General features: G+C 48.1%; 1 protein-coding gene across 2 annotated transcripts in view; it reads left to right on the top strand.

Moving 5' to 3' along the window:
• LOC119383244 (transcriptional regulator ATRX) overlaps nt 1–13,144 on the top strand; it is a 70,372-nt gene that overhangs the window by 32,446 nt on the left and 24,782 nt on the right. For both annotated transcript variants that reach the window (XM_037651295.2, XM_037651293.2), the window contains exons 17-19: nt 2,012–2,269; nt 6,606–6,730; nt 8,561–8,670. In XM_037651295.2, coding sequence (XP_037507223.1) covers nt 2,012–2,269; nt 6,606–6,730; nt 8,561–8,670 — 493 coding nt within the window. The remainder of the gene's footprint in view (nt 1–2,011; nt 2,270–6,605; nt 6,731–8,560; nt 8,671–13,144) is intronic.

Raw genomic sequence — 13,144 nt, forward strand, 5'->3', positions numbered from 1 at the left:
TACAGGGCTCTGCCATAATTCTTCGTCGTCATCAGGCACAGCATCAACAAAGTGCGCATTATGCCTTACATGCGTTTAGCAGGTACCACGGCTCTCCGTAGAATGACGAAAAATGGCACAGTGCCTGCTGCCCTACTTCTCAAAAATTACAATGATTTATAGCGTAGTGGGTTCCTCGCAAGTGCACTTGTATTGGTTGCCAAGGAAGCCCATAAGCGCATGGTCCATTTCCTCGGGGTCTCAGTAAAGTTCTTCCCCCCCCCCGTCTCTCTCCCACGTCAACGTATGTTATACAGCATGGCGGTAGAGGAAAACAGCGACCGGGCGTCAACCAATGCAAATTACATAACTGGTAGGCGGTTTAAAGCTTCCAATCCATTACAAAGGGCTGAGCCATAATTCTTCATCGTCATCAGTCGTCGCGTCAACAAAGTGCACATAATGCCTTACAGACGTGTAGCTGGTGTCTCGCTTCTCCGCAGAATGACAAATAATGGCTTAGTAGGTGCTTCCCAAATTCACAAAAATTGCGATTTATGGCGTAGTAGGTACCTTTCTAGTGTACTTGTATTGTAGCCCCAAGAGAGCTTACAACGGGCTCTAGAAGCGCCGCTGTTCCAGCTTTCGCTGTGACTGTGCTGCGGTTTCAGTGCAGGCCTGGCGTCTTTTTTTTTGCGATCTGCCACGCAAAGCAAAGCTATGGAGCGCGTTTAAAAATTACCGCCGTGCGGCATTAATGCGAACTGCTTGGGAAACACGGTCTCGAAAGCAGCATTTCATACCTTTGATAGAGGGCGAACGATGCTCTATGAATAAAGAGGAATTTACCTTGCAATGCGCCCTGCAGTTTTGTTTTCATACAATTGAAACGATTCGTTGACAAACCATCAGCGTCCGTGTGGGCTGGCAACACTTCGCGGGGAACTAAACCACATGAGCAGTCACATGCGCCCACAAGCGTCATCGCGTCTTTTTGCACTCACGCCTGTTCGCCATTTCTGCATTTCACTTCGCTTGCGAGCAGTGGTGTGTGCGATTTGCGGCGCTGCCAAACGGACGCCAAGATGACACCCCTACGCTGGCAACAGTACAGCGCTGCTTTCAAGAGGCAAGCGATCCTCTACGCAGAGTCAGAAAGCAACGTTGAAGCAGGGTGCAAGTTGGATGTGTCGGAAAAGTGCGTGAGGGAATGGAGAAAACAAAGGACCAAGATCTTCGCGTGCGCTGCTACATGCCGTTCCTTTCGCGGACCAAGGTCTGGACGATACCCTGCCGTTGAGGAGGCGGTTCGAGATTGGGTTCACGACCACTGGCACCCGTTCCGACGGCGAGCAGCAGCAGTGGCTCACACGATGGCAATGACCGTGACTGCGTCTTTCTCTCAAGCGACGACGAGTCGTAAACAATGTTTCACGGGCAAATAAATGTTTCTTTGCATCACTACCTCTTCTGAAAAACTTATTGGTGAGCTATGGCCGCAGCATAAGGCTGTGTTCGGATTCAACTTTTTTTCCCCTAGAAGGGGTTGCAAGTTGGGGGGGTCGACTTACAATCGGAGTCGACTTATAATCGGCAATATATGGTACATTTATGGTGGCCATGTTCTGTATTGCGACAATAAATACAAGGTGTTCTATGGATATTAAGTTATAAAAACTGTAATACTTTGTTATATTGAAAATTTTGGTTCATCGAGGTTTAAGTGTAGTTGGGAGAAATTGAATGACTGAACCTTACTGGGAATAGAGAACTCAAATAATATTTTTTATGCCGGGACCAGCCTTAGTGGTTGAACGCTGACAGTGAAAAGAAATGACATTGGCAAGAACTCAGTTTTAACCACAGAGAGAGCAAATCTTGAGAATTGGGGGACAGGAAGTTATCCTGCATTTTCAGCAGTAACTTGTGAAGGCTTAAAAGCTTTATCGTAGAGACTTGTGCACACATGGAAGCCTTCCTTGTTTTCTTCAGATAACTGCATGTTATTAACAGAAGTGTGGCCTGCTTGCAGCGCTGTGATTACAGTGCCCTGGCTCCATTCCTGCCACCCAAGTGCGAGTACGTGATCAGCGTGCGGCTGTCAGAGGTGCAGGTGGCACTGTACCGGCACTTCTTGGAGCACCTTGCACGTGGCCGCCAAAAACAGCCTGGAGCTGGCACGTCACTATTCTGGGACTTCAACATGCTGCGCAACATCTGGACGCACCCAATGCTGCTCGAGTTGAGCGCTGAGAGGCTTGCTAAAAAGGAACTTCTCAAGGACGACGAGGTATTTCTTTTTTGTACAGCCACAGCCTTATCTATGCTTACACTGCCTGCCCAGTTTGGGCTGAAAATAGGAGGGGGTGGTACGTTGAGGGTGCTATGTTTACAGCGCAGCTCTTAGTTGTCTGCCAACTCTCCCGATTTGCTCAGGAAACTCCCGATTTCTGACCTGTCTTCTCGGTTGTACGATTGCAGCCATAAATCTCCCGATAAACTGCCTCAATTTCGAAAATAAGAACTGCAGTAGAATAAGAACTGGTTATTAAAACATCACGAACTTATTTATACGACACGCCAAAAAAAGGGAACGTCCATGCATCTTGAAAGGTTAGCTGCCCACTGCCGTATCTGTTCCTGCCACCTTCGAATAACGCGTCAAAGGTGGCAGGTTTGGTCCCTGCCGATAGCAAGTTGTGTTTTCGTACACTGTAATTTCTTCACATTTATGTCATACTTACTACAAATCACGTCCCCTATGCTTTCCTTGGCTTGATTATCTGTTAGTTCTTGGTCGAGTCTAAGAAAGAAAAACGAGCCCTTAAAACTCGCCTTCTTTCATACAAAAGGGCGAGTCACAAATTGCCTTCTAGAATGCATCTTTATGAGTTAGTTGTTTGGCTTGGCTTGGCTTATTCTGGGTATGTGGTCAGCAGCTACTACATAATTAGTTTGTTAGGTTCATTTTTGAAGAAGTGACATGAGTGTAACAGCAAAACTAAATTATTGCTAGTTCTTCTAGATTCCTTGGCCCAATGAGCGTGCAGTTGTGAAGCTTGACTTTTAATTATCGCGTGAAGCTCTGTAATACTAGTCACCGGTTCGATCATGGCCGGGACAGTCGCATTTCGGTGGAGGCAAAATGCTGAAAGCCCATGTACTTAGATTTCGGTGCACGCTAAAGAACCCCAGGTGGTCGAAATTTCCAGAGTTCTGCCAAGACCCCAATAATATTGGGGTCTTGGCACATAGAAACCCAGATATTTTTTTTTGAAATTTGTCTGAAAGTTTTGTTTTGGCCAGAAGAGTGTAGGCCAGTTGGTGATTCGCTATTAGCAAAGGTAACTGCATAACAACGCGGGACACAGAAAAGACAACATGAAGTGGTTCATGTTGTCTCTTACTGTGACCCGTGTGGTTTTGCGATTATCTTTGATCATCTGTCTGTGGGGTCTCTCAAGCTCAAGGAACGAAGGACACAGTACATTGTAGTGCAAAACCAACAAAAGGGCATTTATTTGCACCTTTTACATAGCAGGCTACCGTCTGAATTTGATAATAGCATGTCAATGTAACATCCTGCGGAATTGATGATGTTCGACTCAACACGGCAGGATAACGGGTGAGTGAAGTTTCCCTCTGCCAGAAACCCAAGCCTATGTTGTTTGGGGGTCATGCCATGTGAACGAAGTTTGTGGGATCATCTTATAGGAGCTCCTCATTGCACACTAGAGGGTCGGGCCGGCCACGTGAGGGTCAGCTACGCACGACCCACTCCCAGGACCAAGAGAAAGGAGTGCTTTTTCTCATGGCCCTTCATATTGTCACGTGATTGTGACGTCGACGAAGGCAGCAGTCAGCACGTCAGAGATGAAACTCTTTATTTGGCCGAACTTGTGGCCAGGAAACTGAAAGTCAAACTACAGCAATACACTGACAGCGGCAAACAGAGCGTCGACCGTCGATCAACTGACAAGCGGTCAAGCGCGTCGGCTTTTATACAGGCGCTATCAAACTTTCCAGCAATATCGCTGGTGGTGGTGTTATCTCTCGACAAAGCTGGAACATTCGCTTGCGGCGTGCAATCTTAACAAAACGATCTACTACAATCGCGAAGCTTCTCGAACACTGCTTCGCGGACAGCGTCGAGTGTTGATAACCGTCTTTGCTGGTCAGACCTGAATACATCAAAATAAAACAAGAAGTGGGCGTGGCAATATTCTCAATGTCAAGTAGCACCACCACGGAAACACTGGCACCATTTCGACTTAATCCGTGTCCAGCGGGGAAGCAGGCTTATGGGACACGCAAGCGCCATGCAGTGGAAACACCCTGTCAGGGGATGCGAGCGTCCCCACAGGTCGTACTTGTGCATTAAATCTGTACAGCTACTGGCAGTGCAATGGAAAATGCAATGGAGTTGTCTGAATAATCGGGCACGTCTGAATTACAGTAGAACCTTGTTGATACGTTTCCGAAAAAAACGCGGAAAATAAACGTACGATCCGGGAAAACGTACGGTCCGAACCCAGTAAAAATTGAGGCTGACAAGCCCATAGTGAAGTGCATGGGCAAAAAACATTTATTTCTCAAAAAGCATGGAGGGACTCTTCGATTTCGAATTCCTGGCATCTCGCTGGCAGCCAGAGGTCAGCCAGCTAGTTCCTGTCCTGACCGGAAACAACGTCGTAGTCACGTCTATTGAAATCCCGAGACAACCTGAATATTGCAAAATCGAACTCTGGGACAAACAGCGTAGACGTAAAGAAACGCTACCGCCGTGTCAGCAGACAAAACTTTGCGCAGCATCAGCGTCGGTTCTTTCTGCATTTCAGCTTGGATATGGGGCTAGGTTTGCTGAAGAGGAGAAGTGATATTCTCGAGCATGCGCATTTGGGATACGATCACGAACATTCACAAGGTCACGCACGACTCGCCCCGTTCGTGAAGAAAACTGCCACCCCGCTAAAGGCTTAACAAGCTTAACTCTGCGCAGTGCACGTAACAATTGCGGTACAACACGATGCGCGAAATCACGCGAAAGTGATAAGCGTCCCCGAAAGCGACAGCTGCAGCTGCTCGCGGCTATCGCATACGATGTCACACACTCGCGCTGATCAGTGTGCGTTCTGTCTTAACTTGAGACATGCACTGGTATGTTCGCCACCACTCATAATTGACCATCTCGCACGGCGAACGGGCTAAGATAACGCCCGGCGTAATGGCAACCGAAGGTGAAGTTTTCAAGGGCCCGCACTGCGATCCGTCAAGTCCTCACAAAGATGGCAGCGAGCGTGCATAGTCTCGTTTTGGCATCTGATAACCAGAAACCTCCCAGATATCTTCCAGAACATTTTTTTCTGGCAGCTTCTGACGACCCGCTGGTAGGCAGAATTGTCTAGCCAGAGAAAAAAAGAACACCAACTGGAATTGCGCCACACGATGGGCGGAGCAACCCGAAAACGAACGCGCTCCGGGAGAAAAGTGTGTGGGAAATTATCGGCCATATTCATTGGGCAGAATGGCGGCGTTGCTATGGTTACGTGTCGCGGCGTGGCGGCGTGTTGTGCAGCGGCGGCATGTGCATTTCCATAGGTCTTGTACCGAACCGTGGCAGATTGGAGGAGCGACAGCCTCCATTCTTTGGGCCGCATTGTTCGTTCCCCTAGCTGTTGTTGTAGCCATGGTGTCTGGACAAAAGTGCGTGGAACGAGTGTGCATCTGTGTATCGTGCTACTGATAAAGGATTTGCAATGTTCAGCAAAATCGTGCCAAGTGCTACAGAAAATACTTTTTTTTTTAAAGCCGTTTGAAGATTCTGACGGCCAGCATCGCTGCCAGCCTTCGGGTCGGTGTGTGGTTGACAGAGAGCGGCGATCGAGCAATTCGGAGAAAACGTGGAGGAGACAATTAAGCAATGCAGAGAAAGCACAGAGGGGGAAAGGCACTGCGGAGAAGCCACCGCCGCCGCCGTGCGGCGGCTGTCTGCCACTTCGCGCTTCACAAGCACACGAGAGGGCCTTTTTGCACACCTGAATGAGAGTTTCTGACTACAAAACGTACCATACGACCGCAGTTTTCTGCGGTGTTGAACGTTGCTGCCGAATAATCGTATTTTCCGGGAACGTATTAACCGGAACATATTACACACAGCTGTATTGGGTTATTTTTAATTTTCGCGATTTTGAGCGTAGGAGCCGGGAAATCGTACTAAGCGGGAACGTATCAACGAGGTTCTACTGTATTGATGTTCGGATCATCAGTCATCGAATGTGAAGGCAGTTTTTGGGGCTCAACTTGGCTCTTTAAAGGCTTTTTTTGTGGTTTGTCAGATGAACATTGAGAGTCGTGCTAAGCCTATAAAAATTAGTTGCTGCTGTTTCAGTGCTTTTTTTATCTGTGAACTGTCATACACTGCAGAAAAAAAAACGGGCTAGTGGAGTAAGCACTGTCCTCGTTCATTAGATTTTTTTTTCTCTCAATTCGATTTGGCATTCAATTCAGAAGCTACTATATTCGCTAATCTCATACCTTTCAAATTTGTTGTCTGTGCTGTTTGATTTGCACTTTTTCCTGTTTTAGAAGTTGTGTTCTGGTGTGCGAATTCTATGTTATTTTTCTAGAGTGACATGGCCTCCTTCATTGACGATGGGTCCGTGTCAGAAAAGAGCTCCTCGGAATCGAATGACAATGATGCCGTCATCTGTTTGGATGATGACGAGGGACCCAAGACAAGATCACAGAGGAGGTTTGTTTGTGCTTATACGACTCCTTTTGTTATTGGCTTTAAATTACAGAGCCAAGTAGTTTGGGCTGGACATGTTTTAATGGTGTCCTGGCATATAGTAAATCGTATTTATGACATTTGCTGAATGATTTCCCGAGTCATTAGAAAAGTGCGAAAAAAGTTGGGATGCATCTGTCAGAACATAAAAAAAAGGTGTACTAAACATAGTTTTCACACCTGATGTGTACCTGACAGATCTCCCGAATTTATCATAGAATTCACAAATTCTGGCTCTTATCACGATTTTGCTCTGGAAGTGTTACCAAAAACACATTCTGTTTGCGAATTGGGCTAAAAGTGTTGAAAGGAAAAGCACTGCACAATTGCAAAAGAAAATGCATACAGTAGAACCCCGCTGTTACGTTCCTCACTGCTGCGTTTTCCCGGCTGTTACGTCGTTTTCCGCCGGTCCCGGCATAGCTCCCATAGGATACAATGTATTGGGAACCCCGCTGTTACATCATAACTGTCGGACCGTTCCCGTATGATACGTCGCGAAGTGCGCCCGGAGCCGACCGAGTGACTACCAAAGAGAGCAGCCATGGTGCATTTTCACGCAGCTTGGCCTCGTTTGACCGTAATATTAGCCGCATGAGAGGGGCAAGCAACAGAATCTTTCAATTGATGCAAACAAAAGCATGGCCTTCGAGATTCGAATTGCAAAGATGGCGTCTATGACGTAACTGCTCGCGAAAGCAAGGCCTTCGAGATTGGCATTTACTATTGGCAAAAGCATAGCCTCTGAGATTTGCATTGCACAAACATGGCGTGTATGACGTAATTGCTTGCGAAAGCAAGGCCTTCGAGATTGGCATTCACTTCTGCCATCGCGTTGGCGTAGACTCATCATCATCGTTATTTGTCGGAGAACGCATGGAGAACGGGAGGAGTTCGAGCTGGTTGGCGCTCGCATGGTCGTGCGTGCGGTTCGCGGTCGGACTCGCCGCGCCGGTCGTGATTGCGTGTGCTTAGTTCTTTCATGCCTACAGCTGTTGGTGTTAAAAAAATCACATACGTTGATTACATTTCTGTGGATGAGGCCGTCCTAAGCTCCGCGTTTCTATCCATCGACTAGATCGCGGCTGAGCGCGCCAATTTTCGAGCTGCTCGTAAGAATTGAAATAAAATTCTGTACCACTAAATATTTTGCCGTTTTTCCTGTTTTTCGGCTCTTACGTTTCCCGTCTCTTACGTTTATTTCCTACGGTCCCTTCAAAAACGTATCAGCGGGGTTCTACTGTATAACTAGATGCCATATGCCTTAGGGGTATAGTACTTTTTTCAAACATGTTCCCTAAAGCAGGCCAAGTCAGCAAAAAGTTGCTAAAGAATGTAATTGTGATGTTGCTGCTTTTCCCCCAAAAGTCGGAAGCAATAGTAGCGATAGCAAAGAATTGAAAACCACATGAAGCAAAGTTCCTAATTGGTCATATAAATTACGGGAAGCATTTGCTTTGAGACTAAGTTACTAGGCATGGCGCTGTGCATGCACAACAGACACAATCAACTCTCGCTCAGTGACCCCTAGCACTCGCTATCACAACACAGGTGTGGAGAAGTGTGCTGGCACCACAGAGTTAACACTTCATGCTGCCGCTCACTTAACCACATCTCCAAAGATTGTGCAGCCTCCAATGCTAGGCATGTATGATGCCATGAGCCTTTGAAACTGGATCATATTATCTGTAAGGTACAACATGTAGGACGCATGTGCATTGAACCAGGTGGCCCATGAGGTTATATTTGCACGTATACAAATGTGATTTCACATAGACACAATGTTTTGTGCAGGGCAAAACAAAAGGATAACAGTGACAAGGATGACAAAGACGGAAAAAATGCCAAAGATGACGGAAGCAGTGATGACGAAGTTATATCAACATGGCAGACAAGAAGTCGAGGTTTGTTTTTTCCATGGCCACCATGCTTTCTGGCTTGTACATCTTAACTGAGTGGTTGGTTAATTACTCTCATCACCAGTTGTGTCCTGTGTTTTTCATTTTCCCATGCAAATCATTTACGTGCATTGCAGTGCTGAACCTTGATTTCGGCTTGACTCAATGTATGCAGTTTTACAAGGATTACATTTGGGAGATTGCACTGGCTTAAGAAAAAAGATGAAAGCCACTCACAGCTGAGTGGACTACTGTTGAGCGGCCTAGCTATGGCCTTATGTGGTGTGCCGACCATGTGAAGTAAAAAAAAAAAAAGAATCACAGTTTCGCCGCAGGGGCGAAGCAATGAATCCGATAGCAACAAATTGGAATGTTATACGAAGTAAGGCTAGCAGCTAACTCTTGGATCCAAGCACGCGTAACTCAACGAAACTTTGGTTTAAGGGAATACGGCCGCTCCAGGGAACAAAGTGGTTTTTGTGCTGTCTGTTCTTCTCGACGCGAAATAATCAGTGGGGATCTTCGATTTTCGGACTTCTGGCAGTTTGCTGGCAGCCAGAGCTAGCCAGAGGGTCAGCCAGCTAGTTCCGGTCGGGACAGAAAACTAACGTTGTGGTCACGTGTGTGGGAATCCCGAGACAACCTGAAACTGCCCAAAGATTGCAATATCGAACGCTGGGACAGCCAACGTAAACGTAAACAAACGCTACCGCTGTGGCAGCAAATGAAACTTTGCGCCGCGTGTGCGTTGTTTTTTTCTGCATTTCCTGCGTGTAAATATGCGGCTAGGTTTGCTGAAGTGATATTCTCGAGCATACGCATTTGGGACACGAGCATGCATGTTCGCAAGATCACGCGCAACTCGCCTCGTTCGCAAACAAAATAGCCAGCTGGTGCACGGCGCCTCGAGAACGATGCAAGGTGAGCTGCCGTTGTGCCGCTAACAGCTTAACTATCTCACGTCTGCTCACTACATGTAACAGTCGCTGCACAACACATCGCGAAATCTCGCGAAAGTGATCATGTCCCCAAAAGAGCTCGAGGATATACCTGCTCGGCTATCGTGTACTACATCGCACACGCGTTGACCAGCTTGCGTTTTGTCTTAACTTGAGACATGGTGGTCTCGGTACGACGAGTGCGCTTTAGATCCAAAATAAACTTCTGTGTGACGCGTCTTCGACTCGTTTTGGCAGATGTTGCCTGGGCCTCTTTTCCATGGCCTAAGTGGCACTTCCAAAAATCTCATGTAGCTCAGCTTTTGTTTGAGTTAGGTGATAACCATACATACTGCATGGAATTATTACTAAGGGGTGGAAAAAGACAAAGCTGACAATGAAATAAGCAACGAAAAAATGTATACATTTTGGAATTAATTTTTATTTTTTCACATTGACACGTCGTAGCATAACATATATAATACCATACCACATGTTGCCACGCCCACTTCTTGTCCTATTTTGATGTTTTTGCGTTTGACCAGCGTCTGTGGAATACCTTGTGGAATACCTCAAGGGCAGGACCGCCGTTGTTCCAAAAGTATTCAGGAGGGGATTGGCGTCATTTCTCTTGAAAAACGACGTCCTCGTAAAGAAGAACTTCTCTCCGGCCCGGGCCGACTACCTCATCGTTGTACCTTCGGCACTGCGACCAGAGGTTCTGCAGGCCCTGCACGACGACCCGACGGCTGGCCACCTCGGCTTTTCCCGCACGCTCGCGAGGATACAGGAAAAATACTACTGGCCACGCCTTCGTGCCGACGTCGCCCACTACGTTAAGATTTGCCGAGATTGCCAGCGACGGAAGACACCGCCGACTAGGCCAGCGGGACTTCTGCAGCCAATCGAACCACCTCACCGGCCGTTCCAGCAAATCGGGATGGACCTGCTGGGGCCGTTCCCGACGTCGACTTCCGGCAACAAGTGGATCGTCTTAGCAACTGACTACCTCACCCGCTACGCCGAGACAAAGGCCTTGCCCAAAGGCAGTGCCGCCGAGGTAGCCAAGTTCTTCGTGGAGAACATCATCTTGCGTCATGGCGCCCCAGAGGTCCTCATCACAGACAGAGGTACCGCCTTTACTGCGGACCTAACTCAGGCGATCTTAAAATACAGCGAGACGAGCCACCGCCGCACCACCGCCTACCACCCGCAGACCAATGGCCTCACCGAGCGTCTAAATAAGACCATCGCCGACATGCTGGCCATGTACGTCGACGTTGAGCACAAGACGTGGGACGCCGTCCTTCCGTACGTGACCTTCGCTTACAACACGGCCGTCCAAGAAACGACGCAGATGACGCCGTACAAGTTGGTTTACGGAAGGAGCCCGGCGACGACACTGGACGCCATGCTACCGAATGTCACCGACGAAGAAAACCTCGACGCCGCCGCTTACTTACAACGTGCCGAGGAAGCTCGACAGCTCGCCCGCCTGCGCATCAAGACCCAGCAGCACACCGATAGCCGTCGCTACAATCTGCGACGACGCTTCGTGGAATACCAGCCCGGCGACCGCGTCTGGGTCTGGACGCCGATACGCCGACGTGGCCTCAGCGAAAAACTCCTTCGGCGATACTTCGGACCCTACAAGGTTCTTCGACGTCTCGGCGCTCTTGACTACGAGGTCATCCCGGACGGCATTACGAACTCCCAGCGACGCCGCGCACGACCTGAAGTCGTCCATGTCGTGCGTCTTAAGCCGTTTTTTGCACGTTAGCGAATCTGGGGACTCTACTTTTACCTTTGTTATTGTAATTTATTTATGTATGCACTTGTGTTTTTTTTTTTTCTCTCTTCTTTGTTCTTTCACAAGCATCGGGACGATGCTTTTTCAGAGGGGGGCAATGCCACGCCCACTTCTTGTCCTATTTTGATGTTTTTGGGTTTGACCAGCAAGGGCGGTTATCAACGCTCGACGCTGCCCGCGAAGCAGTGTTCGAGAGACTTCTCGATTGTAGTAGATCGTTTTGTTAAGATTTCGAGCCGCACGCGAATGTTCCAGCTTTATCGAGAGATAACGCCGCCACCAGCGATATCGTTGGAAAGTTCCGTAGCACCTGTATAAAAACCGATGCACTTGACCGCTTGTCAGTTGATCGACGGACGACGCCCTGTTCGCCGCTATCATTGTACAGCGTGTATTGCTGTAGTTCTATTTCTCATTTTCCGGCCACAAGTTCGGCCAAATAAACACTTTCATCCTGCAAACGCCGACTGCTGCCTTCGTCGACGTCACGACCATGTGACAATATACTGGCCCATAGATCGAAATACGCTCGCACGCCATTCGCGACCAACGAGCATCACAAAAAATACTGTCTCAGTCGCTTTTATTCAATCAGTGCATTCTATCAGCATCGAAGACCTGGTTGAAATAGTTAAATTCTGAAGGGGCTCAAGCAAGCAAATAAACGACGGAGAGAAATAGCTAGTTTGATCACAATTGTCTTTGCTTAGTGCACAGAAAGCACACACGACACCACAATCGAATACTACTATGAAAAAATAAACTCGAAAGGGGTCTCCATGTGTGCGTACGAACGTGTACATAACTTCTGGGACATGTGCACGACGCACTTAGAATGTGACAGTTCGCCACGTTGTTCACGAAATGAAACTTCACGGGACACATAACAAAAGGAATAAACATTAGCTCCAAATGCTCGCCGCCACTCGTAATCGCACCATCTCACACGGCAGAACGGGCTTTGCTGGATAACGCCGAGCGTAATGACAAGCTAAGGTGTAGTCCCCAAGCGCCCGCATTGCGATCCGTCGTACTCACAAAAATGGCGGCTAGCGCCCATCGTCTGCTAGCCCGAAAGCAGGCAGAAACCTTCCAGAGAGCTTCCACTACAAAATTGTCCTGGAGGCTTCTGGCGACCCGCGGGCTCCCCGTGGCACAGTTGTGAGTGTACCAGCGAGCGCTCGCAACTGTGCCCTTATGAGTAAAGTTTGCAGTTGCTGCTTGAGCGATACAGCCACGCCTTCCCCCAGCACCCCATCACGCTCCTTCGCCCAATGAAAGACGGCCAGGGCATTTCCCCTTTGCTTGAGGAGCCATCGACTGCAGGCCTCGCAAGCGGGGTGATGTTATCGCACACACCTTTCGTGCAACAGAGATGGCCAGTTCGTTTCATCTCTGCTTAAGCCACGTTCGTCCCCAGCGGTTACGTGCTTTTGCTCGCATGTGGAACCTACAATGCACGGGCCAATGTTATTGATTTGGACGGAACATGACGTCGACGTCAAAAACCACCAGGAGTGTCCACATAATTGCCATCGCAATAAAATCACTGGTGCCTCTAGCATTGCATGTGTTATACCTTTGCGGCGTGTTTTCGAAACCCTTGATGTTCTGTGTCATACAGGTCCATGTGCTTGACTGTTTCAAGTTTTCAGTAGGTTTATTGTTCACTTTAAATGGTTCATCACCAGTTCTATGACATTTTTTTTTATTCCACAGTGCCCCTAAAGTT

Source organism: Rhipicephalus sanguineus, chromosome 2 (assembly GCF_013339695.2).
Source record: "Rhipicephalus sanguineus isolate Rsan-2018 chromosome 2, BIME_Rsan_1.4, whole genome shotgun sequence".
Classification (NCBI taxonomy): Eukaryota; Metazoa; Arthropoda; class Arachnida; order Ixodida; family Ixodidae; genus Rhipicephalus; species Rhipicephalus sanguineus.